The sequence below is a fragment of the Lagopus muta genome, chromosome 2 (genome assembly GCF_023343835.1).
Source record: "Lagopus muta isolate bLagMut1 chromosome 2, bLagMut1 primary, whole genome shotgun sequence".
In the NCBI taxonomy this organism is placed as follows: domain Eukaryota; kingdom Metazoa; phylum Chordata; class Aves; order Galliformes; family Phasianidae; genus Lagopus; species Lagopus muta.
In genome coordinates, this window is record NC_064434.1 from 93,167,526 (window position 1) to 93,194,379 (window position 26,854).

The window sequence follows — 26,854 nt, forward strand, 5'->3', positions numbered from 1 at the left end:
TAGCCACAAAGTAAAAATTAAGGAGCACTTGTCCGGGAGCATCCAGAACAGCACATACAAAAGGTGAGTAACTGAGGTTTAACTTCTTTGAGACTGGGCTCCTGTCAAGTTGGTAACAGCCCTGTTAAACTTGATACAAATGCATTTGAATGTAGCACATCTGCAGCTATTATCTACTTGTGTTGTCCTTCAGAACTGCTTCATGCATCTGTTGACAATGTTGCAACCACCTACACAAAAAAAATAATTAGTTGTTCTTTTATTAATGTGGAAGCATTGATAAAGGAACTGAAGTTTTCTTTTTTTTGTATCTCGATTAGAGAAATAAATCTAGAAATTCTGGTATGCAAATGAAATACTGACTTCCTCCTTTTGAAAGAGAGATTCAGGACAGTGACAATGCAGGTAAGGAAATCAAGCCAGAGGAATTCCTAAGGGAAAAGACCAAAGGATTGGTCAGGAATCAGGAATTACATAGGCGACAGTGCTTAAGCATGCGGTGCTACAGCTCAGATGTAGGCACTGCTACTTGGGAGCATTCAGTCAGTCAGGGCACTGGAGGTGCCATGGGCACATGCTTACTGAGACCAGATGTGCTGTCTTGGTTTTATTCCTGTAGAATCTTTGGCTATTGCATTTCTGGTCCTCGTTTGTCTTCTCAGGTTTGATGGATTTTCATTCTTAGCGGATTTTTTTCCACTGTGTCACAGAAGAAATTATTTAAGCTCCAGCTCCCTCGATGCCCTGCCCTGAGTGCACCATCTCACCTCTGATGTGTCCAAAGAATCTGCTTGCAGATGGACCTCTTGCTTGATACTGGTTAGGTGGGGACCAAGGGGGAAGGATGGTATGAAAGGTGACTTTGCTTTTTCAAAATTAGTTATTTTGGAGGTGCTCCAGGCCAGGTTGGATGGGACCCCGGGCAGCCTGAGCTGGTGGGGGGACAGCCCTGCCCACGGCTGGGGTTGGGTGGGCTTTGAGGTCTCTTCCAACCCAAATCATTTTTATGATGTTATGATCCGTGCGATGGAAAGGCTGCCAGGCTGACACAGGGCTGTGCGAGTGCCACTGGGGGAGGAACGGAGCCCTGGATAAAGGAAGGAGCCCCCAGCTGGTTGCACCCCAGGACCAACTCCTGCTGAGGAGCTGCATCTGGAGGCTGGGCAGCTTCCAGCAGTCCGTGCCAGCCAGTGCAGGGCTGGGAGAGCTGCCAGGCACAGGCATGTGCAGCCCTGAGACCTCAGGCCTTGGCTCAGCCACAAAGCAGGTAGGGAGCAGTGCAGGACTGGGGCAGGACTGCCACTGTGCCCTTTACTGGAGGCCCGGCTTTTTTCTTGTGTGAGGCGCTTGCTTCCTTTTAGAGAACTGGGGGGAGTGTTTTTATGTTGGTGCCACCTCCTGCCCCCACAACAAAGGAATCCTTCCTCTTTTTCATCCCTGGCAGACAAAATGCTTTAAATTGGCAGCTCCTTGTGCTTGTTGTGGAGTTAGAGGACTGGCTCTGATATCACAGCCAGCTGGGGAAGGCAGGGAGGGGTTCTGCCTGGTGTCAGCTTGAGGCCTACCATGCGCTGCATCCTGCTAGAGGAGGGCACATCTGTTCAGGAATCTGATCTCATTTCTACCCTACAAATTCCCCCACTAAATAGACCATTTGCTTTCATGGCACTAATTGCTTTGAACGCTGTAGAAGCAGCAGCCAAAGCCACAGACAGTACTGAACCTTGCTGCTATTTATTCAGTAAATTAATAAACACTAAGAGAGGAGCCTTGAAGTTCACAGCAGTGAAGTAAGCTATTTTCAAGCCAGGTGTTTGGTGACACATGTGACACCAGCATCACAGACTAGGGGCATGGGTGGTGGAGGATGAATAGCAGCTCTCCTGCCTTTTCCCATCCTCTGCTGTCCCTCCTCAGGGAGCTGTATCCAAATGATGCCCTCTTTCTCTCTTTCTTTCATTAGGTGCCAAAGCAGGCCCCTGTCACAGTGATTCCAGCCAGTGCTTTGCAAGCTCCTCAGGGTTGAGGTGCCTCAAACTCTGCAAAGATGGAGTTTGACAAGTAGCAACTACAAATGCCCAACTTCAGCAGTCTTCCCAGGCAGTCTGGCATCAGGCACTCCTTCCCTCTGCCTTCACATCCCTGCCCAGCGCACGTGAGAGGAAGGCAGAGCTGTGATTTAAAGGGCACTGTTGTCCTACCCCTATCTGCACTGGCCACTTCTGCTGTTGGTTTAACAGCAGTCTGTTGGTTCTGAGGTGCCGCTGCAGGTTGCGGAGGCTCTGCAGTACCCCAGGGCAGGGCCCCTAAGGCAAACTGCATCACCACCAGGCCTTCCCTGCTCTCACCTAAAAGCAAGGTGACTGCTGTCACCCCTCTGCAGGGTGCAGGTATTAGGGCAGGTTGTACTGGGGCTCTTTGGGGCAGATGTGGGCGCCCTTGCCTGTGGAATTCTATTTCCAGGAGCAGCACTGAGCTCCCTGATGCTTTCACTGTTAGTGTAGATGTCAGTAAAGATATAAATGCCCTACTGAACAGCTTCAAACAGCAGGAAGTACACCACCCACTTTACTTAAAAGGCAGCTGAGGAAATGGATTTTTTTTTTTTTTTTAACCCAAATGGCACAGTGCTCTCCTGGCTGACAGACCCATCCTTGCTGATTCCTGCAGCCCTGCAGTGTGCACAATGCTGGAGGCAGCAGCCATGAGGGGTTTGGGAGGGGCAAACTGACCCCATGGGCTGAGAGTTTTGGCTCCACATGGTACTAGCAAGCAGCTGGCCCTAACTGAAGCATAATTCCATGAAAAAACATATATATCTTAACTAGAGTTAATTAATTCTCATGGGAAATCAGTGTGTAGTGAAGCAGCTACCACCTATTTTTCTCCTATGGTTCCTTTACCCTCTGCTTCAGGAGGGCAGCTCATCAGGCTGCCCTGTGCTTTCTGTGGCTGCAGCTGACCCGGGGCCATGCATGACCCTGTCTTCCTCATGCTGTTCTCCAGGATTACACAGCATGGCTCAGAGGGGCACAGCCCATTGGACCCAACTTGGAACCATCCTGCTCCTGCACATGGGCACTGGGATGTGCCAAGTGCTGTGGGTACACCAGGAGTTTCTAGGCACTAAGCAAAAGCTAATTAATGTGTAAATGTGGCCTCATTAACCTGACTGTGCACTGCAAGAAGGAGGTGGCTCACTCCTCGATGCGAAACGGAGCTGGTTTCCCATATTTCCCAGTGCTGATCTGAGGCTGTGCAAAGGAAGGGGTCATCCTTCCTTTGCACCAGGTTCATTGCTTCAGAGCCCATCCCAGCACAATTGGTTCCAGCAGCCTCTCTCCTGTTCCTATCCATGCTGCTTTAAGCAGTGTGACATCCATGGAGGTAGCTGGCAGGAAAATCCCTCATGCTCCCTCTCCCTGTGTCTTTAATAACCAGACATCACAACCACGACAACACATTTCACAGTTGGGCCCCTGTCCCTCTTCGTCAGCTGCTGGGAACAGAGCATCTTCAGCACCTAGCTAGGACAGCAGGGCATGCTAGAAACACAAAGCAGACATCAGTGGGATCCAAAATAGTTGCCTGAAAGACTGAGGTGCCTTTTGGCCACCAAAGGCTCCAGCATCAGGTGGAAGAGGGCCTTGCAAGACCTCTAACAAGATATAACCATGTTGCATTCTTGACACCAGGGTGCTTCCAAAAAAAAGCTTCTGACCCAACTAAAGCATTAACCATTACTGCCTTACAGCTTATTCACATGTTGGTGCAGTGCAGTGACACCTCCCATCCTGCCCTGCCTCCCAAGTGCCACTTGGCTGTGACAAGGCCTGAAGATGAGAAGGGCAGAGGAGGTGGCTGTCCTGTGGGAACACCCAGGCCCCAGGTGCAGCCCATCCCAGCCCCCCAGCGCCTGGAAAACTGCTCCAGCTTCCCCTGCGGAAAGCGGCTCTGGAGACACAGCAGAAAGGCTTTGTCTCCATTTCCTATTGTTTTTCCTGCTCGCCATGGCCAGGCTGCTGGTGGTTCTGGGGGTCCCAGCACAGCCCTTGCTCCAAGGGATGCCCCCCATTGCCCTCTGCCCCTCTGGCAAAGAGAAGCAGGACAGGTTTGGGGCAGGACAGAGCCTCCTCTCCCCTCCTGCCTGCTGTTGGAATGTGGCTGTGAAATAATGGAGGTAGCAGGGAGCGCTGCCAGAAGCCTGGCTGCTGCTGACAACACTGTGGCTTTTCCTGCCATTTCCTTTGTTTGGGATTAAACAGCCAAGGAAAAAAAAAAAAAAAAAACAACACCAAAACACAAAATAACTTTCAGGCCCTGCTGGTGCTCCAGAAATCCCCCTGTGCCCAGGCACAACAAAAAGCCATGGTAGAGGTATTCCCATGGCAACCCCCCTACTCTTACTCACCCTGATGTTCACATCCTAAGCACATGAGCCCTTGGGGAAGGAATGTCCTGTGATCAAACCATCCCTCAAGGTGGTGCTTTGCAGGCACAGCACACTGGCTTACCTCAAATCCATGCAGGTTTCCCCCGGGCACCCAATGCCAATTCCATGGCTGGCAGGCCCACTGCTCTTGTGGTGCCTCAGGTCTCTGAAATTCCCACCCCGCACTGGGAAGGCAGAACAAGGGCAGAGACTCATCCTCCCCACTTTTCCTCAAGGCAGGTTGTTGGCTCTGAAGCTGTAACTCTCAAATCCTGATTCTTTAACCACAGCCCCATCTAATGGTACAAATGACAGCTGCTCCGTGTGAAGCGCTGGTGGCAGAACTATGGGACTTGTCTGACTCACCAGAGGGCGATGCAGCCATCCAGAGGGACCTCAACAGGCTGAGCAGACAGGAACATCATGGAGTTCAAGAAAGCAAAGCACTGCATCTGCACAACAACCCCTGGGGCCACCCAGCTGAAAAGCAGCTCTGCAGGAAAGAGCCTGGGGGTCCTGGAGGACACTGAGATGAACACAAGTCAGCAACGTGCCTTTGCTGCTAAGAAGGCTGATGGCTGGTCAAGCAAGACTTCCCCCCTTTGTGAATTCCTGCTGTGTCTATGACTTTCTTTTCCCTTGTGTGCTCAGAAATGGTTCCATTACGTTCCCAGGGATCAAAATGAAGCTGACCTGCCTGTTCGCCCCCAGGTCATCTTTCTTGGCCTTCCTGAAGATGGGGCAACTGCTTTCATCCAGACTTTGGGCACTTCTAGTTGCCACGATGACAGAAGATTACAGAGTAGCCTTGCAGTGACATCTGCCAGCTCCCTCAGCACTTGTGGGTGCATCCCATCCAGGCGCATGGAAGTCCAGTTCAGTATTCATATCATAGATCATATGATCATATTGATATGATCATCCTCCACTAAGGGCCCATCTTCCTGGCTCCAGCCTTTCAGCCCAGATCTGGGATTCCTGAAGGCCAGTCTTGGGGAAGTACAGAAGGCATCCAGTACTTCAGCCTTTCCACTGTCAGTGTAACCAAGTCTCCTTTTCCCTTCAGGAGATGGCCCACACTTTCACTAGCCTTCTTTTAAGCCCCGGAGTAGATATGTTTGCAAAGGCCAATAGCACTAAAGTACTTCCCACCCTGCTCTTCCTTTCATCACACTTGAACTGGACCCCACATCCCTACACACATAAAGCAAGCTGAACTTTAACACTTTTTTTTTTTTTTTAGAAGGGTAAAAAGCCTCCTGTTCTCTGCAAACCAGAACCAAACTGTAAAAGGGTTTTAAGTGTCACACAAACCTCTGCTAGTTGTAATGCACTCGCTTTGCAATCCTGTTGGAACATCCCCAAGCAGGACACAAATAACTTCCAGGTGTTTTATAGGCTGCTTCAGAGGCACACTGCTAAGCACAGTCTAGAAATCAGATCCAAGGTTATGAGTGTTTGAGCCCTCTGCTGTAATCTACACCTGCACTGCAAAGAGCAGAGAGGCCTTGAGTGTCTTGTATTAGTGCATGGGTTTGTTCATCTTGCAGCTCGTGTCCCTGCTTCCCACTAAATGAAAAGAGGGAGGGAGGGCGAATGACAGCACTGGTACTGCAGGATGGGTAAAGGCCAGGGACAGAACTTGTTACAAAGAACAAGTGACACCTTTTTCTTCATTCCTTGTGATTCCCTGTCTCCTAGGATACCCAGTGAGATCTCTGCACGCATAGTGTCACCAATCCAAATATTTTCGTGTACTTTTTTAAGCCCAGCAGCCACTGTTTTTCCATGAGCCAGGTACCCCTGAAAGGCTGTCAGTGTGCAACCAGAAGGAAGGTGAGGGAAGGTTTGGGATAAAGTTTCATGCTCTGCCTTAATCTTCCAGTACACAGTGCTAAATGCAGCAGGTATTTAGTTGCTTTTTAAGCAACAGTTCCATAAGTACAGAACTCATACTTGACACTGCCATATCAGCACAGGCAGGCTGCCCCAGGTGACTTTTCAGCTCCCCCTTGTACTCCTTTCCCTACAAATGCATTAATGAAAGGCACAGTAGGCTCAGCTGCCAGAAGAAACAGCATCAGTCAAGTCAGAAAGCAGCCTTTGCATTGCTGGTCTAGATGCTTACAATTGCACTGAGCTGTTAGTTTGGAGAAGAGCACCTAGAACATGGACAAAGGGTGGCTGCTTTGCTTCTCTTTACACTTCCATAGGTCCACACAGCCTACTTTTCTAATTTCTAGCAATCACATAAGTAGGAGATGGTTTAATGGCTGAACTATCCCTCAGCCCTTGTCTGACAGCAGACTGGGGCAGCACAGCTTCTCTGGGCAGCTGTGCCAGGGCCTCACTGCCCTCTGAGGAAAAAATTTCCTCCTAACACCTAACCTAAATCTCCCATCTTATAATTTAAAGCAATTCCTTCTTGACCATTCACTGTCAGGACAAGAAGTCAAGGAAGACCACGCAGCTGCCTCAAACCAGAAGAGGAAGCATAAGCAAAATCCACGTGAACTCTGTCTCAGAAGACAGTGTCATTTGTAATGACTCTTCACATAGGCCCAGTTTGTCTGCCAGATTAATTACTGAATGTTTTTCAAAGGCCCACTGTGTTTGGAATCTAGGTTTGCCAGTGTAGGTCGCACCACCTAGCTTCTGCTGCAAATGACTCAATTTCAGAAACATTTGATAACCCTCTTGTAGCAGAGAACTATCTTAAATGAGCTGTAAGGAGTACAGTGCTTCACTTTTAATTGGAGAAAGGGGAGCTTACCTACACATGAAACACATCCATTTACGGTAGGCTTGCTGCTGTAATTACTTTGCTTTTTGATGCACTTGTCAGTTTCACGTGAAACTAATTTGTGACAGAACCAGACCAATATAGGGCAATTAGAAGAGAGATGATGAAAAGGAAGTTCAAACAGCACAGCACTTACTTGTTCTGTTCTCACTGAAGAGGCTGCTGCTGCTCCCCTGTGAGATCCTGAAGCACGAGCTCAAGAGGCAGCTGGCTACAGACACAGATGAAAAAAATGACTGAACCTATGAGAAAAGCCTCTTCTGGCTTCAGTACCCTGCTTGCTAGCAGCTTGGATGCAGCCAAGGTTGATTTAGGCCAAGAGAAGCCTCAGTGTAACTTGGCTTTCTTGCCTTCCCTCCCACTCGTAGTCCTGCCTGTCTCTTGCTCTTTGAGCCAAGAGCCATCCCAGGAGCCTGTAGCACAACCTCAGGCATCTGTTACTGCCACAAATCCCGTACCAGTCCAGGACTAACCAGCAAATCCCACTTAAAACATGGGAACACAATCATGTGAATGACACAGCTGTGCCAGCAGTACTTGGCTGAGTGAGTTGGAACCACCTCATTGCTGCAGGGGGCTCAGGCTCTTCAGGGGAGCACAGCAGGGCCTGCTGCTCCCTGGGGCTGGGCTCAGCTCACTAAACCTCAGAGGCAAAGGCAGGCACATTTCTCCCAGGCAGAAACCAGCTCACAGCTTTTGGCTGCCTGCACCTGACCCGTTTTCATGGAGAAGATCACTTCCCAAAGTGATTACGCTGTTCAAGCTCTTCTGGTATTGATAGACAGCATCATCCAACAAGCTGGAAACATTTGGCAAAGAGAGCTTTTAGCCAAGTGGTTAAGCTACTGAAACCACAGCATTAGCACAGCACTGACTTGTTAAAAAAGGAAAGGGAAGATGACAAGCTTATCTCAGCTGAATAGCCATACACAGCAATGCCAAGGTTCCCAAATTAATGAAAAGCCAACAGTATTACAGATAAATGTATTTTAATTAGGATTAAATACTATCTCAGGCTATCTTGAAATCGCACTTGTACTAACCAACAGCCAGAGGCAATAAAAAAAGTTTGAAAACGTAAAAGTTTAACATCAAGACATGACAGCAAGTGCTGCCATGTAAAGCGACAAACACCGCTTCCAAAGACAGATACTCTTCAGAGGAAAAAAGTTGTAACATTTTCATATGGACAAAAATCTAACTCCAAGACTGGAAGAAATATATTAGTGCCTGCCTTTTTTAAAAGTTTGTTTTTTTGTCTTTACATTAAATACATTTCTTTCTTTAAAAGCAAAGTACTTTCTAAATTCATGTTTATATACTGTATGTACACAAGAGCAGAACATTGTACAGTGTTTTGGATAAAGCAGCACTAACTAGCTACAAGCTGGTACGGTGTTGCTGAACCAAATGCAAGATGACAAGTTAAACACTCTAGGAGAAGTATCTCCATGGTTGGTATGAGTAAAGTAAAATATCATGTATGTACAAAGCCATTATTCTAACAAACCCCCCAAACTCAACGCCATTGGCTGTGGAACTGTACATGCTGCAGCTAAGCAATGGAAATCTGACTGCAGAAACTGATCCGACGGACCCTAAGTAACCCACTCCTTTTGGTAGCAAAGTGCACTGCTGATGCAGAGAGCACTCCCACAAGACATCATTGTAACACATCAGCACTTGGGCGCAAGGCTCCAAGGAGAGTGGATATTTATCACACTCTCAAACAGCCACCTGTATTTTTGGGCTACACAGAACAAGAAACGCCCTGACCAAGCCATTCAAACTGTATGAGACAGATGACAGCTACATTGTTACGTGCCTGTATGTGATCCTGGCCTTCTGCAGACAGTTACAGACTAAAGCAGAAAGTCTGCACCAAAGCACCGCCAGCTCAGATTCCAATGGACTGGCAGTGATTTCCATAATCAGTGCAACACTAATTTCTATGCTTCAAAGTGACTTACTGCTCTTCAGATGCACAACATGCTTACTCAGGTTTTGGAAAGAAAACAAACCAAAGAGTTGTGCAGATTTTTTTTTTTTTTTTAAGTCTACTCCATGAAAAACCCAAACTTATAGTTTGTGCCCTATGTCAAAGCCAGTTGCCTCCAAAAATGTTCTCAGGTTAACAGCAGGGCAGAGATTAAGGTTCTACTTGTAAGTATACTTACAACTGTCCTGCAGTTTGTGTCTTCAGAAGAGGTTACCTGCTGTTCTTTCAAGATGCTGATCGCCCGTGCCTAAAGCTTACACTGGTTTAAAGAACTGAATGTTTCTTCTTTGATGAGGACAGACTCGAGACAACTTGTTTCTAAACTTGCATCAACTGAAATTTTAAGTTTTAATGGTGTAAAAATCTGACATTTGATTACAGTTAAGAGAAACTTGCTACACAGCAAACTGCATCCAAATCTACCGGTTACTGATGGGACCTTTAAGTTAACCGTTAACAAGTTATTGAAAGCATCCAGACTTGGAAACCTCAGATCACCCAGCCAGTGAACTAGTGATCCCCTCCCCCTTTTCACACGAGGCTTTCACAAATACAGCTGATGTGACCTTAAGCACTGGAGCCAATGATTGCCATTGGTTAACTCCAATACCCCAGTGGGCTAGGGAGATCCTGTGTTAAGCCCAATGCAATATGCATTAGTGTCATGGAGCAGGAAGATCCCAGTGTTTACTTGTTAAAGTTCACACAAACCATACAGATACAGACAGGATAAGACAGACTCAAAAGGATCCATTATGCTTGAAGAAATTCCAAATAAAACGACATCTTCTGCACAGCCCAGCCTCAAACACAGCCATACTTATCTAGTATAATAAACTCTGTAGTAAACTGTTTTTGACCTCCATAGAGAGTAGGAGTTGTCAAATTTCAGGAGGTAAACTCCTCTCCCTGGGTACTGGTGGCTGCCAGCATACACTTCTTCATGACAGTCTCGTCTGTACACAGGCACTATTTCATCTAGCTGAGGCTTGTTGGCATTCTTTTTGGCTTTTTCTTCACTGCCAGCATTTTCTGTAAGCAAAAAATAAAAGAAGCATCAGTTAACAAGGGTGACTAACTTTTAAAAACAAGGTCTGACTCTCCCTTGTATTTGTGTGTAGCAGACACAGTATTCTATTTTGTTAGCTGAAGGAGTTCATACCAAGCTTGCAGCTAAAGCACTGAAAGAGAAAAGCAAAAAGCATGGGTTTGTGTGGTGTGCTCCTTCACTGCAGAAGTATCAGTTTAAGATACTTCTTCACCCATTTAAGAAAGCAAATCGATTTACCATTGCAGAACTGCACTAGAGGAAAGGGAAGTTTGCCTTTGGTTCAGTCTAGACATTGCTTGCTTTAAAGACAAATTTTACACTTCAATATTAAAACATTCCATGTCCAATATAGCTGTAACAGTTTGCAAAGATGCTAAACTCTATTTCTGATCAAGGCATTACCCACACTGCTATTAACTGATCAGCTAATAGAAATAGGCAGAAGATCTTCCTACATCAGAGCAGTTCCATCTAGGCAAGTTGCACGACTGTTTCAGAACACCGCTTTTTTCTGATGGTATGCAGGGCTCCCCTATAGACATAGGCTGTAACCTGGGTCTTGGCCACTATAAAGAACTGTTCTTTTAAGTATTATAAATTGCAAACAATATATTGGAAAAAAAGACTTTCCCATCCTCAACTATTACAACCAATCAATGAGTCAAGTGAGACATCTGAAGTTACGGTCAGAATTTTACTTCTTATTTGAAGATGAGATGCCAGCTAGATGGAAGCCATGAACTGCAGAGCTGTAAGAACTAGGAGATGACAAGACAGAGTGGTTTTCCTGCACAGCAATCCCTGCAAGACTAGGATTTCATAAAAATAAGCACGCTTACCTTCTTCTTCATCCTCATCATCACTGGATTCGCTGACATGCACACTCACTGCAGTATTAGGGGAGTCTGTCCATTCAAAATACACCCCAAAACCAATGTCATAATTGTCTGTAGCAAACTCCCAAAAGAGGTAAGACCCCTCTTCATGAGTTGGTACTCTAACTGTAACCACTTCCCCTCGGCCCACTGTGATCACAGAGTCTGCATCCTGCCGGATTTTCTCTTTGAAGTCTTTTATCTGGGGTCGTGTCCACATTGATGGAGCAGCTATCACTGGAACAGAATCTAGAGGGGGGGAATAAGCCAGTTAAGCTTTTGTTTCAGTTATTTATGTTGAACACTAAAGTGTGTTTGAGGTGCACTTGAGGACAATAAACATCATAGTGCTTCCACTCAGGGACTGTGGTCGTGAAGATTTCTTACTGGGATCCAATCAAGTCTTTTGAGGACTGCTGACTGTGGATGAATCTGGAGAACAACATCCAGAAACACCAGTGGGTGATGGGAGAGCTGCTGGGAGGCTACAATTCCTGCTCCACTTCTGCAGCTTCCTAGAAGCAGTCAGAGGAAGGTGGGAGAAGCAAGAGAACAGTAGTCTGGACTGTGCACAGGACAGGCTATGCCACGGGAAGGGCAGTAGACACAGAATAAGATTTGGCCTTCCTTTAATCCCCAAGACTAAATCAATGCTCAGTTTTGGGCAACATTTGAACGTATTTCTGCACAGAACAGCTTTCTGCAGGAACTGCTACGTTCCTTTCCAACACTGCTGCAATGAAGCTATTTCAGTCAAGAGTGAAAAGAGCTTCTGTACCCCATCCACACTGTTTGAAGTGCTTTCACTTCTCTCCCTGCTCTCAAAAACTGTTTTGCCAACATGACATGTTCTCCTTTAGAAGAAAAAACCCACAAATCACACCTAGCTCTTTCTCAGATTAATGAAGCCAGGTATGATCAACTGTGGTTTTCAAGACACCTGGATCCTAGTAAAGGCTTCCGTGGTTCATCTTTATCTAGCTAATCCTACCTTTTGGTCCATTCTCCAATGCTTCTTCCAAAGCCTCTGGATCCAACTCTTTTTCAGGGCTGTCTGTGTGTGCACTGGCTTGCCCATTAATAGAAGGCATATCCCCTTGGGCAGGTACATTCATCTTGGATGCAGTAGTCAGAGATGTCCCTGCTGCTGCTACAACTGCCTCCTGCTGTTTCTGCAAGGCTGCCTAAAATGAAAGGAAGTAAATCAAGTAAAACAACAACAACAAAAACAAACCCTGAGCTGCCTCCCTTTTCCAGTAGTAGGTGTAAAGGCAGTTACAAAATCCCCTCTCCTCCCCATGAGGAGGCTCACCATGAAGGACCTGAAGCTGTACTCATTAACTAGTGAGAATTGCATGTACTTCACATCATGGGAAGTCTTTCCAGGCTGGTGGATACAATCAGAACAAGAAGATTCATCTCTCAAATAATTAATTACGGCATGTACAATGAACTTAGGCCTAGCTACTAAAGTACTGCATTTCAGTAACCTCTATAACATATCATTAAAAAAAGAAAATAATTACTTAAAAAAAAAAAAAAAAGGAGTTCCAGCCTGAGCTAACTCAGCTTCTATAGAGATATGTGAACTATGTAAAGCTTATTAAACCCTTGTCAATTTGTGAGTTAACATGGCAAAAGAGTTCTCCAGCAAATGTGCAAGAAAGGGAGTTAATTTGTGAGAAATAAGAGCCAGAAGGACTGTGAGCACTCTGGGAGAAGAGTTATCAAACCTCAGAGGTGCAGCTTTTAGAACATGACTTACATGTTCTACACTAAATTCTTCAGTTTAAATTTATTATGCTGTCTCCTGTGCAAAGAAGTAAATAAATATGAGATTATGAGAAGTAACAACCATCCTTTTGGATTCAGGCTGGATGTGTTATCCCTTTAGTTTCAAGGCTTATTCTGCCCCCCACCCTCCATGCCCCTTCCTTTCCCACCAGTTATCAGTCAGATTACATGCACTCCACTGTTGAGACAGGGAAAAGGTAGAATTCATAAAATCATCCTTTAAAGAATAACTTAATAAGCATATGATTTTGATGAATTAATAGAATATAGGTATTTTAAAGGGCTAAGAAGACAACACAGTTAAATATTTGTTAGATTCCCCACTTGTGCAATTACAGAGATGCTATCCAGATCCACCTTCTACTACTGAAGTCCCATTTCAGTGTGAAGCAGCAAGGAACTTCTCTACAAAACTTCTGTATACAACCTCTCCAAAATTAATGCCATCTGAATCATCTAGAAACAGCCATGACACAGCAGGGTTTTTAAATTGCATTAACAGATTCCAAGTTGACTGAGTTATAGAAATCCAAAAGGCAAATAGAAGTGTTACTATGTAAGCTACCTGAATCCTCAGGAACAAGTAAGTATAACTAGACAATATTAGCTCTGTTACCACTTTTTTCATCCTTTCCTGTAAAAGAATTGTCCAAGTATTGATCTGAAAGAAACCTCATTGCCTGGCAGGTGTATTATTTCATAAGCTGCTGTAAAGGAAAGGATGTTGTTTCTGCCCAGGGTCTCAGAGGGCATTAGTCTACCATATGCAGAAATCAGACAGCTATGATTGAGAGGAGGAGTGCTGAAAACACAGAAGAAAAGTGGCAGCAGTGCCTCAGACGCCTCAGCCTCCAGGGAGTGGTATCAATTATAGAAGGCACTGAAGACAAGACTGATAAGACTGCAGCTTTCACTTACTACTATGACACCAAAGCATTGGTACCAAGGTGGCATTAAACTTTAAGAGCAACTGCAGCAGGGCAGGAAGCCTCTGATTTCCCTGTACCACTTCAACTCTGCTCCTTCTTTGGACACCTCTTTGCTGAAGGCATTATCCTCTTCAAAACATGAATAACTCCATAGGAAATTAGTTAATAAATTTTAAGTCTTTAGCTCAAAAACAACAGACCTCAGGCTGACAGACACTGGCCACTTAAGATGTGGGTCCTGCCCATAGAGGTCAGACACGCCAGGATCTGAAGTTTGACTTACATCTGTTTAGGATGCTTACATGGACATCTCTGAACTTAAAAATAACTTCAGAGAATACAGCATATTTGACAGAGATGCAAGATTCCTCTGAAAACAGGAGTACCCTTTCAAGCCCACACACAAAATCCCTGGTATTACTCCCACCCTTTGCTACCAGAAATAAGAAAGTGTCTTTTCACCCAGAACACAAGCAGTCTATCGCAGACAAGCAAACAACATGCTAGATAGTGATGTCAGAGGAGACGCAAGAGGGGAAGAGAAGTCAGTACTGCTAGAAGCTGACAGAGCAGCAACCTCAAACCCAGTAGCAACGCAAGGCCAGCTAAAGCCTGCTGCTCTTCAATCCTCACATATGATATGTGAAGAATCATTTGAACCCATCAGTTTGTTCATGCTCAGCTGCACTGATACATACTCCCATAGAACTGGGCGTGCAATAGACACTGCAGCACAGCACTTAATGTTCTGCTTTCAGGAATTGTATCCAAGTGATTAGTAAAAGTTGTTTAGAATTTTCTTAACTGAAGGCTGCTTCAGAAAGCTACTCAGAAAGATTAAATAAAAGAGCTTTGGTGTTTGAAAAAGCAGCAGCTTTAATTGCTAGAACTCCTTTTTCCCCTTCTTCTAGCAATTAGCTTTTCAAGGAGATAAAAATAGGTAAGTTAGCATCTTCCAAAGAGCTCAGAAAAAAAAAAAAAAGACAAGTTTCTCAGCTTACCTGCTGCTGTGCTAGCTGGACTTGATACAACTGCTGCATATACTGTTGATAGTGCTGTTCTTGGAGCTGCCGAATGAGGATCTGCTGCTGTTCATAGTTGCCGGGATACTGCTGAGCAGCATACTGCTGGAACTGCATGGCAGTCTGGGAGTTCAGTGCTGCCATGATCTGTTGCCTACATTAGTGGGAGAAGAGCACGAAGATTACCAGCAGCTGAGGTTACTGGGGAAATCCCTGTACTTAAGTGACAGTTAATTTAATTTCTGCAAAAATAACAAACAAAACAAAACAAAAAACCACACCAAAAAAAGCCAACAAAAAAACTCAAGTCTACATAACAGAACAGAGCCTAAAGGTATATGCAAATGTGAATTTTGTCTACCTCATGTTTTGAAAACATCAGGTGTTAAAAAAAAGAATATCAAAAGCTCTGATATTTTTTTCAATCTATAATCCAGGAAAGAGGCAGTGGTATAAACACATCACAGTGTTTCTCAAACAGACAAGGGAAAAAATTCCATGTTTGGGTCCTCCAGAAAACATGCAGAAACCACCCCAGCAGCCCTTCTGCAGCTGCAAATAGGAACAAGCTTGCTATGGTACCACACGCCAAAGGTTTTTGTTGTCTAAACCCACTGTGTTACTACCTTAACTTCCCAGGATAGCATGCAACCATAGGAAAAGCATGACTGATTGTGGCCTAATTCACAAACATAAAAAACTGCAAAACAGGGCAACTGCATCTCCAACAAACAGAAACACAGAAGCTTCAGGAGGAATGTACTGGTTCATCAAGCACAGGCTCCATTCTCCTTCCCTCTCCAAAAGGCCAACAGAAACCATACAGTAAATCATCCACATTGACCTAGGGCTCATTTTTTTTTAACTCATGTTACGTTCATTAGCGATGAGCTACTGATATTTCAGAGGATTCAAGAATCACGCAAAAGGAAGAGTAGTTCTTTCTTATCCTTCTTCCTTTCCCTCCTCTAATAAGCTTCAAGATTAAACTGCTTTTTATTTTAACAGGCAAGATTCACCACCTTTCAACAAACTGTGACCACTTTGGATATAGCTTGGCATCTATATAACTCACCACACTGCTTTTCTGTCCAAACTCTTCATCTCTGTAACCTCCTACAACCCTTGATACACAGTTATTATTTCCATAAAACCTTTTCCTTTTGCTTCTTCATCACCTCCTTAGCACTCATCGCATCCTCTGCTCATTTACATCTGTGTATTTCATGCTCTCACCATATTCAACAGTCCAACTAAAACTTGTGAATTATTTGCTCCCTTTCCAAAACTACCACTTCAGAGATACACCAAATGAACAGGCACTACTGTTAAAGAAAATTATTGCTGAGAGATGTGTGATGCTATTCCTATACAGTGTGTGCAATGCTAGATCCATGTTTTCAGCATCTGGATACAGAACAGTGAAACAGAACGTACAGCTCAAGTTCTATGTAAGCTACCAAATGGGGGTGCAAACAGGTTAAGCCCATTTGAACATGAATTCTGAGCTCCTCTGAGAAATGTGCTAAGATCCAGTGACTGCCAGCACAAAACTAAGATCTGCAAACATTTCACAACTTCTAGAAAAAGAATGCCTTCAAGGAGGTAGCTTTAGACTTCCAAATTAGAAAACCTCAACCATGCATTTGAAAAAAACCAACACAACGAAGTGCAGTTATCCTTTTTTAAGGCACTGTCCTCTATGAAAGGATAGAAACTTTCAATAGACAGTTTAAATAGTTCAGTTGAGTGCAGCAGAACCCATTTAAGAAGCAGAGCCACAAGTTTTGATGAGGTGCAGTGCTTGGAGTCACAATCCCCAAACAGAGATTCTCTTCAAATAAGATTTCTCTAGCAATTTTAGCTGTGAAGGCTGCACACAACAGCACGTTGGGATACTCATTCTCTGCAAACAGTGTCTTTCTTAACTAAGGACAGCAAATGTCACTGTCAGACCAGAGTGCTCTCATTTCAGATATTCAGTTCTAGCAGAACTATTTAAACAGCCAACACAATTGTCTCAAGTGCAAGACAGTTACTTCTTCCCAATGTCAGTTCTTTCAGCTACTCACTTTTGCTGTTCCATCCGAAGCCGCTCCTCCTCTATTCTCCTCCTCTCCTCCTCTTCTCTTCTCAGCCTCTCTTCCTCCTCTCGCCTGCGTTTTTCTTCTTCTTTCTGTAAGCGCTCAAGCTCCTCTTCTTCACGGCGCCTTCGCTCTTCCTCCTCTCTTCTGCAACATCACTCAATAAGCTATTGCAGCATTTCTACAACCCTAGGATAAGTTATTTTCAACAAGCTGTAACCTGCCTTTTCCCTACCGAAGGAATCTTTTCATTTGGCATCACCTCTTCCCACTTCAACTCGGAGAAATATCTTATTATTACACACTAGAAGAAAACCCATCACCTGGTGTTACTGCACTTTGCAGTACGACAGATGTAAACTCTATTTTAATTCCACACTCATTCTAACCTACTATACTTGTAGCAGAGAATGGTGGGAAAAAGCATCAAGAAGCCTTAAATACATCTTCCATGCTTCAATATATGTTCAATAATCACAGACTACTGTTTAATAACCACATGATGAATAAAGGATGTGGGATAGCCTTTACCAGGTCACTAACCCTTACTAAAAGAGGAATTTCAAGCATCTGACAATTTTGTTTTATACAGCTTTAGTAAACTAAACGATGAGGGCAGATATCTTGTGAATTGCATCTCTCTTAAAAAGATGACAGTATGAGCCACATTTTTAAAAGTCCCTGCATTCTAGGTATATGCACCTCAGAAATGATTTTCCATTACAAGTGTAAAGCTTTAAAGAGAGCAAGTGGTACCACAGCTATCTGAACTTCAAGCCTCTCTCCTCCAAAGTAACTTTGTCAGCTTAAGCTATCCATGACACTGTCCATAGATCAAGAATTACTTATTCAGTATACTGAGAAATCAAATATTACCTTTTCTTTTCTTGTTCTTCTTTTTCTATTTTGTGAGAAGTAACATATGTTGAGAACAAGTGGCAGCACCTATTTAGGAGCTTAACAAACTCTGTCATAGCTTCTTGCTTTGACATGTTTCCAAGGGCAGCCCATTCCTTCCTAAGAGAGAGAGAAGACAACTTAACTCTCTGCAAGCCAGTAGGGAGCTCATTAACCCAGAAAAGGAGTAACACTGGGAGACAAACAACCAAATGCCAGCATGCAGCACTTCAGAGAAAACCTGACCCATTCAAAGATAGAACTTAAACCTGTAGATTTCAGCGTTCTCTTCTACCAAATAACCATTTCATACAAGAGCACCAAGTGCTTATATGAAATTTTACACATACCACAAACCCTACTCAGAACTCTAAACTGTGTCCAAAAACTTCCCAGATACAAATCAGTTGGCAAATTAACTTGTATTATTACTTGTTTAATCATTCTTCCACTCCAGTTTGTGGGAAAAAAAAGCATACATTCTCCCAGATGAACAAATGCAGTAACTAACCTGATCAAATCAAACACAACAGCTTGGTTCTTCCTAAACAATCCATTTGAGCAGAAACAGTGCACTGAGTGCAGGTTTGAGAAGCAAAGAACAACACAGCACTGACCTTCATAACTAGAAATAGCAACAGTCAACAAGAGAACTGCAAGCAACAGAGATCATACTGATCTCATCAAAATCTACTCAGTGTCTGAATGCAACAGACAGAGGATTTCAGAGGTTCTCCTTAACCTACTAACAGGAAGGCTCTGCCAAGTGCTATTAGCACTGGCAAGGGACTTGGTCTGCTGCAACTCTGGTGTAAAATAAGGAGAAAGATGCTCAGGCCTGCATGTTAACCAAGTCTTTAAACTGCTATAAAAAAAACCTGGGCTGTTGGCAGAGCAGCTTCTCCTAATGTAGTTTAAAAAAAAAAAAAACACTCCATAATTGCCTCATGGCTCCTTTACTGAATTGTGACTCAGATTTCAGTGATGTTTTTGAAGAGGCTGCTCTCACTTTCTACTACCACACACACCCAAACTGAGGCAATCCACGTACTTTTCTTACTGTTGAAATTGGATGGCATTTACTTCAGACGGGAAAAACAGAGTTAAGATCAACAAAGGCCTTTACCTTCTATCATTCCCCAGCACATCAAAGAACCCAACTTCAGGGCAAGTATCAGGATTGTAAGGTCCCAGCAGAACCTGCTTGTGCAGTGCCACAAGTCGGAGTTTTTCTTCATATGTTGGATGAAAGGCTTTGCCATCTTTTTCTGTAGAGGAAAAGAACGTTTCACTGTTATGATTAACTGGTTAAGCATAGGACAGCAAAGAGTATTTCATATCATCACAATCTCCTCTCTGAAAAAGAAGAGAGGACACCAAAAGCTAAGTCACAAACTAAGTCAGCTCTATTCAAATAAAACAGTTCGCCCAGAAGAAACACACCTAACTTCAGCTGAGCTGTCGAGAGGAAAACAGAATGAAGGGAAAATGTTCCCAGAGGCAACTGGATGGCTGCACGCTGTCATGGCTGCTGGAATAAGTCCTCACAATGAGAAATCTTAGAGGTGACTCAATCAGCATCAGGTCCTACAGAGAATTCTGGCCTTAAGAACTCAATCAGAATTCCAGGAGTTCCATACCACCACCTTCTAAAGCAAACCTGGTTAGATGCCATAACATATTCTCTATTGAGGAAAATGTGCCCTGATTTGAAGTATTTGAATTTCTCAGCTAGGACTTACCTCAACCCATTTACCAAACTGTCAAAACAGATCCAAAAAACAGGCATCACTACATGCAATCATGCTGCTTGTTAAAAAAAAAAAAAGACCATTTCCTCAAACAGAAAAACAAGCAAATAAGCATCACCTCTTTCTGAAAAGACTGAAATGAGGAAACTGCTACCAGAGGAACACAACAGACATTTCACACGGCTGTACCAACGGCTTTCCGTTCAGTTGTGAATCAGAGCAGAGCTGCCAGCAGCCCCCCGCTCTCCTTTACCATGAAGGTCACTCTGGAGCAAGCTGTTCAGAGCCCCAAACCGGACACTTCAATTCATACTCAGACTTCAGAGCTGACACAAATTGCAGAATTGCTCAGCTTGTGATTGTAAACAGAGTTATTACTGGGAAATCAGAACAGAAGGGGGGTGGAGGGGAGGGGGATCTCCCTTGAGTCCTGCTGAGAAGTTCTGAGCAAATATTTCTGAAAGCTGCAAACTGGAAACAACCCCACAGGAAAGTGTTTGCAGGGCACAGTGAGAAGTGATGTTTTTGACACAGTGAGTCTGGTACGTCACTGGACTTTCTCGGGCAAAAACTAACAAGGAACAACTGCATGCATGCCATGAGTATGTAAGCTAGGATCACGTTAGGAAGGCAAACATTCAAACTCTTATTATTCACTCCTAGAAGCCCATTTCACTCTTCCAGAAACTCAAGTGCTTGTACTTTGCCCAGCATCACATGGCCTTACAGCAAATAGCTATTTCAGCTTCAAAAGACCAGAAGCCTTGACAAGTCCCAGAGGCCCCTTCCCACCCCTGCCATCCTTCAAAGATGCAGGCCATCACATCCTGCAACTTCACCTGAGGATATGACACTTTTGGCAACAAAGCCAGCACAGGTAAAAACTCTCTCCCTAGGTCTCAAATCTCGCTCTTCAGCTACCTCAAGGGTGCTTCAGCTTTTCCCTCACTTCTTCCTACTTCACAATTAACTCAGAACTTAACTAGCAAGTATTTTCTTTAACCTCAATAAATAGCAAGCACTCTGAAAGCACACTTCATGTCCTGGGGCAGCATGCTTAAAACCAAGCTGCTTCATAAAGGAACTCATCTGAAGTTTTGCTGGGCTTCTGTGGCCACCACAGCATCACTGACTTTGTGCAACCTGCGTGCACACAGATGTCTGTCTGCCAGGAAGCACTGTTACATGCTCTGCAGAGCTGCTGCCTCAGTCACCAAACGTAAGGGTTTGGGCACACTTTTGAACAGGGTTAAAGCCAAAGAAAAAGACCATTTCACTCTACAGCTAAAGGCAGCATGTCTATATTTTCACAGAAGTCAGACCTCAAGGCTTAACAAGGGAAACTCCGCATGTGCAGCGGTGGCCCAAGGGAAGACAAAAAGCAAGCTAAACAAGGGAGGACAAAAATAAGAGACAGATATCCAGTGACTTGGAGATAATGCAGATCATAAGCAAGCTCTAAGCAAAGCATTTGGGGTCAGCCAAGGGAATGAAGTCACATCCTAGTCATTTTTCAGTTGAATTCTTCAGCAGAAACCATGGTGCACAATTACCCCAAAGACTTGGATGCGTTGAGAGTTAAAAATGAACCAGAGGAGCTGGAGCCATCTGCAGAGCTAAATACACCAAAAGAGAGCCTTAGTCAGCCCAGATAAGCAGAAGTGCCAAATCCATTCAAGCATCTGTGGAAGCACTAATCAAGTAGGTATCACTCTTGTACCCTATACAGCTGATAGGAAGCTGAAGAATATCAGACAGCTTCAAGTAACACACTGAGAAATCCATGTGTTTTGCAAAGGAATAATACAGCAACTGTACAACCTTCTGTATGCCATTGGCATTCCTCCTGCTACAAGGCCAGAGAAAGGCTCAGCTTTCCTACAGACAGTTCAGAGTCCTTACTGACAATATCTCAAAACGTCACTCACAGAAAAGGCAATGCTCATCACCTGAACGTCATACCAACAACAGCCACAAAGAGATTAGACAAGCCTAAGTAGTAATTAAGGTATGCTTGTATGAACAAGGCTTTCAGCATGCTGCAGTAATGGCCCATATATACTTGTGGCATGAAGCAGCTTACCCAAAACTCTGCAAGGACCAGCTCTCACCTACTGCAAGCTCAGGCCTCAGGGATGCGTGCTGTGAAGACACAGCACTGTGTTCCTGTATTGTCAGGCCTGACAGGATGGTCCCTGCACACCTACCATCAGCTATTCAGGCCAGAGCCCTCCTGACAGTGACTCCGTCCAGATGCCCACCAGAGATTCCTCAGCAGGGACTCAGCATACAAAAAGATGAAGCCAGTCCAATAGTGAGTAATGAAAAGCAGATAATGGGAATGGATGTCACTGTGTGGCACTGCACTACTGGCATCACCACAAATTCAGGCTCCAGGGAGTTTAACAAATATGCTTCAATGTGGTTCGATGTGCTGTTATTCCTCTGTAACAGGGAAGAAGTATATCTCAAGAAAGATACACTGCACAACTCACTGCAACTTCTGCTCCAGCTCATCTACTGCACTCCCTCTAAATGTCCAATTCCCACAGGATGGCATTCAGTCTCAGCTGTCTACAAGAAGCCAGAAAACAGTTTCAAGCGTGATTTGTTGCCTCACAGCTTTTAAAAGCAGGTATCACGGATATTAATGCTGCTCATTCGCAGAGCTCTGATGAGTGAGATCAAGACCGAGAAACATGAGAGGTGAATCACTGCCTGCAGACCCCACTGAATGTTCTCTTACACTCAGTTCTTTCCTCCCAACGATGTTCTGCTGATCAATAGAAGGGTAATCAACTAGCCCTTCCTGTCAGATCTGATAGAAGCTTAACTTAGCAATAAAGGCAGATACATTATAGAGTTTTTCCATATTCTTTAAAGCAAGTGCCTTTGTAACTAATGTAACTAATGAATTACAATCGTGCCATCAAATTAAAACACAAAAAACAAGGTCAAACAATTCACTTTGGATGATATACTGCTGAGGTTGAAGTCGCATTCTTGTTAGGATGAGAGGAAATAACTTGGAGCAGTCAAACAATATTAGAATACTTAAGATAGCAGGAGAGCTTTCAGATAACAGAATGATACAGTTTGTACACTGCCCCCCCAGACACAAGGCACCACAAACCACTGCAGGCAGCACATGAACACTCCAGGGGGTACGATGGTATTTCAAACACATGATATGGAAAACTGCACAGCTAGGCTGATACTGGAAGAGTTTCGCTGGCACAGCCAGCAGGCTGCCCCCTCTGACTGCAGGACACAGCCTACACTTCACCAAGCCATCTTCACCAACAGAGCTTGTACCAGTTCCACGGGCAAAATTCGCTGTCAAAGGCACTTCTGTCAGCTGCCTCTGTCTTTCTCAGAGCTGGAATAAAGCAGCTTTGAAGGCTCTTTAATACTGCAGCTCAGCTTCCGTTGTGCTTTTCACATTGTGTTTACATGCACTCCCACCTCGTCCTGTCTCTAAACGGTTCTGCAAGATACCACCTCAGACAAGCATCAGCAGTCACCGTAATATGTCTGAAGTATTTTGTTCTAAATCAACTTTCCAGGAAGAGCATGCATTATGAATGCATTATGAGCAGAGAGCTCAGTTTACACACTGATACAGAAAAGCAGCTGCTGAACTGGTGATCACTGCTCATCCTTCAACATCCAGTGACTTCTTCAGCCTCCCTGCCTCAGATCCCTCCACACCAACAGCAGCACTTCACGCAAATACAAAAAATCTTCTCAAGTGCCATTCTTAATTAATAGCTTCTGTTTTTCTGCTTGCTTCATGGAAGTGGCACAGGCAGTTAATATCATACATAAAAGCTCTGATATCAACCAGCATTAAGAAGATCAAGTCTGTCAAACATCATCCCACCTCTGGACCAGTACAGCCTTAAGAATAACAATCAGAAATGAGACTCAGCACTAATCTGTGTCGACAAGAATCAACCTTCAGATCCTCAAGATGTTACTCCTTCAAGTAAAGTAGGAATCTGTGTCTTTCAGCATCCACGTGGCTGCCCGCTTCCACAGTTGTTTTCACAATGCATAAATCACAACAATTTGGAAACAAGACAACTTATTTTCAGTGCAGATGTATAACAAGCTAGATAAATCAGTAATCTGAATACTGCAAGCTCCTCACTGTCATATCTACAAATAGAAATCCTTGTCTTATAATGCTTTCATCAAGAAACTACATATGAAGATATGTGCAACCCCTTCACATGACTTATAGTAGTCATAAGGATAAAAGAGCAAGGCTTTTGTTGGAAAGTCTGACATCGTCATGTAACGTGGAAAGTTCCCCTCTTATGATAAGAATTGTGCATTACAGCAAATGATGTACAGCTAAAGAGCAGCAGTGAACTGCAACTGAGCCTACAAAAAGAAGGCAACAAGAAAGAGACACTTGAGACAAAACAGACACACCGCAGTATCTGTAACCTAGATACAAGTAACACCTCACTGACTTCTCACTCTTTAAAAGGAGATGAATATAAAGCATAATTATCACTACAGGATGAGAAGTAATAGAAGTACACTACACACACTATGACTGCGTTGCTTCATTTTTACACCACCAATGCTTGTTTCAGCACAACGTCAAACCTAAGATGTAATGAGATGACACTTGGCTGAGATAAGGAATTTCCTACCGTGGAGATGTTTCTTTCTATATTGTGACTTACAAACAAATGCTCATTAGGAAACAAGCTCCCTCAAGCTTCTCACTCTACAGAGAGCGGCAAGTCGGGAGTTGCAGTGCCTCCAGCCCAACACATGGCTGCAGCAGCTTGTGGCACAGAAGATCCAGAGCCTTATTGTTCATAGAAAAGTACAACTTAAAATAAATAAATAAATAAATAAATCAGAAAAGCAAACATAGAAACTATGCCAGAATTGAACTTAAAGGAAAAAAAAAAGATGATTTGCAAAAGTGCATCAGTAGAGGGCCAGGGCACAAGAACACTGCTTATACCTTCACACACTGCTAACAAGCAATCCAAGCACAATGAGGAAAGCAGGCAGTGACCGTCCCTCGGGCGCGCTTCCCACCTGTGGTGCACTCAGCTCCGAAGGGACAGCTCACCCGGTGCCACCAAACAGCAAAGAACCACCAGCCTACCACAGCACAGCCTCACGTCCCTAACGCAGGCACGGTGCCGCTGTGCCCTTACTGAAGCTGCTGCAGATTCAGACGGTGCCGCACAAGTAAGGTTACAATAGACGTTCCTCCTCGCAGAACGCACCGCACAGCCGACGCGGTCCCGAAGGAGCGGAGCGCTGCGGCACCTCCCGCTTCCTGCGGCCGCACCTGGCGAAGGATCCCGGCGCAGACACACAGCTCTGCCCACGCAGCCGTGCCAGCGCTCCTTCCCCACAGCCACGACGGCACAAGGCGCAGCCCGACGAGAGTTAAAGCAAAAGCTCTTCCCCCACATTTCCACGGTTTTTCCCTCGCACGCCAAAAGGAAGGATGATTTTTTTTTTTGTCCCGCTTTTTCAGGCCGAGTGCTGCGCAGCCCCTCGCCCCCCCGCGAGCCCCAAAGGAATTACCCTTGAAGAATCGCAGCGCCAAGCCGTACAGCTCCTCCAGCGCGAAGCCCCAGCGCCGCTCCGGGCTCAGCGCCGCTGCCGCCTCCTCCCCGCCGGCCTCCGCCTGGCTCGGGCAACCGGGGCCCGCTCGGTTCCGCCCCGCAGCCGAATCCCCGTGGCCGGGCCGCGCTTCGCAGGGCGGCGCCTCGGCGTTGGGACTGAGCGTCAGCCCGTCCACCGACACCTCCAACCGCTCAGCGCTCAGAGCCGCCGCCATCCTCCGGCTCCGCTGCGGCGGCCACGTCCCGACTTCCCGTTCCCTCCGACCCGGAACTTCCGCTCCCGCCCCGCCAGGGCCCGCCTCAGGCCGCGCCCCCTCCCGGACGGCCGCTGTAAGCCCCGCCCACTGGCGCTCGGAGCGTCGAGGAGCGCGGGCTTGGGCATCTGCTGACGGGCGGCGGGAGGGTGGCTCTCGGCTTCTCCCTCTGTTCCCTCGGGAAACGCGGCTCAGAGCCGGCACAAGAAGTGTGCCGGGCCGTTATTTCTCCGGAGCTGTAGCTGCAGTGAGCTGGTGACCGCCAGGCAGTGTTCGCAATAACGCACTGAGGCGTCCGTCCCCAGCGCTGCCCAGGAGCTGCCCTTCCCTTCGGCGCGCCTCCACTCTGCTCGCTGATCTCGGCAGAGCTGGTTATTAAGTCACTGTTACAGCGTGCTTTGAAGCCTTCGGATGAAAGGCAGGAGATGTGAAAGCTGTATTTAAAGCATTTCCAGTCAGTATTTCTTGAAAGCGCCGATGTCACTCGCGGCCCTGTTCAGTACAAACGCGCCCGGATAGAGGCAGAGTCTCGCTCAGACGATGGTTAACCTAAGCTTCAAAAGACGTTTCACAGCCACTTATAAATCCTTTGTAGCTTCTTCACTCGCTTCTGTTTGTTTTGGTTTTGGCTGAGGATCACAAACATCACGCTACTCCTTCCTTTTCCCCAAGACTACAAAACAGGGGTGCATCGCCCCCTTTGGAGCGTTTTGCTTCCTAGGGCGTGCAGCTCTGTCTGTCTGGCACCATCTCATTCACGGAGCCGAGGGCAGCACAGATAACGCTATCTCCTCCTGCATGCACGCCTGCACCCTGCTTTGCAAGCACTATTTCAACATCAGATCTGGCTTTGCATCAAGATGTGTTAGTTCATCTACAAGATTACTTTCAATCTATTCTCAAAGTTTTCATCTGGCACGTTTCCTGCTTGGTTTGCAGAGGCCATCCTTCATAGATACATACATACATGCACATATATATTTTTGCATTAATTCTGTGGTTTAATACACAGTGAGCTTAATATTAAACTTTCCACTTTAAGAAATGTTGAAGTCTTTATCCTAAAATACATCCTTAAAGAAACCGACATTTTGATCCCCACAAGGTTTGCTATGTTTCTCTCAAATGGAAGGAAATATTTTCATTTTATATACCAGCAAACCCAGAGGCGTTTCTGCTTCGTGGCAGAAGCCGCCTGCAATCAGACAGCCCTTCGTTTCCCCATGTCTGGAGACCAAGCTAAATGCAAGATGCTCCGTGAGCATCCTGCTTGACAAGCTGATTTGGAGAATGAAGACAGAAAATTGATTTGTCTCATAACAGGATCTCTTTTGCAGCAAATGTTTGACACTTC

The 26,854-nt window shown here is 45.2% G+C and overlaps 1 protein-coding gene across 1 annotated transcript; it reads right to left on the bottom strand.

The window, feature by feature from the left end:
• Nucleotides 1-9,563: 9,563 nt before the first annotated feature.
• ACBD3 (acyl-CoA binding domain containing 3) lies at nucleotides 9,564-25,514 on the bottom strand. The gene is made up of 8 exons (XM_048937532.1): nucleotides 25,206-25,514; nucleotides 19,013-19,154; nucleotides 17,866-18,006; nucleotides 16,978-17,136; nucleotides 14,885-15,059; nucleotides 12,152-12,344; nucleotides 11,125-11,409; nucleotides 9,564-10,266 (listed from the first exon to the last, which is right to left on the bottom strand). The coding sequence occupies exons 1-8, from the start codon at nucleotides 25,459-25,461 to the stop codon at nucleotides 10,055-10,057; spliced, it is 1,563 nt and encodes a 520-aa protein (XP_048793489.1). The 5' UTR covers nucleotides 25,462-25,514; the 3' UTR covers nucleotides 9,564-10,054.
• Nucleotides 25,515-26,854: the final 1,340 nt, after the last annotated feature.

Excerpts from the sequence above, each read along its gene's own strand:
- ACBD3 (XM_048937532.1), bottom strand. The coding sequence starts at position 25,461 with ATGGCGGCGGCTCTGAGCGCTGAGCGGTTGGAGGTGTCGGTGGACGGG. Across the intron at positions 19,155-25,205 it reads GGCGCTGCGATTCTTCAAGG|AAAAAGATGGCAAAGCCTTT; the intron begins GTAATTCCTTTG and ends TTTCCTCTACAG. Across the intron at positions 17,137-17,865 it reads GAAGAACAAGAAAAGAAAAG|AAGAGAGGAGGAAGAGCGAA; the intron begins GTAATATTTGAT and ends GTGATGTTGCAG.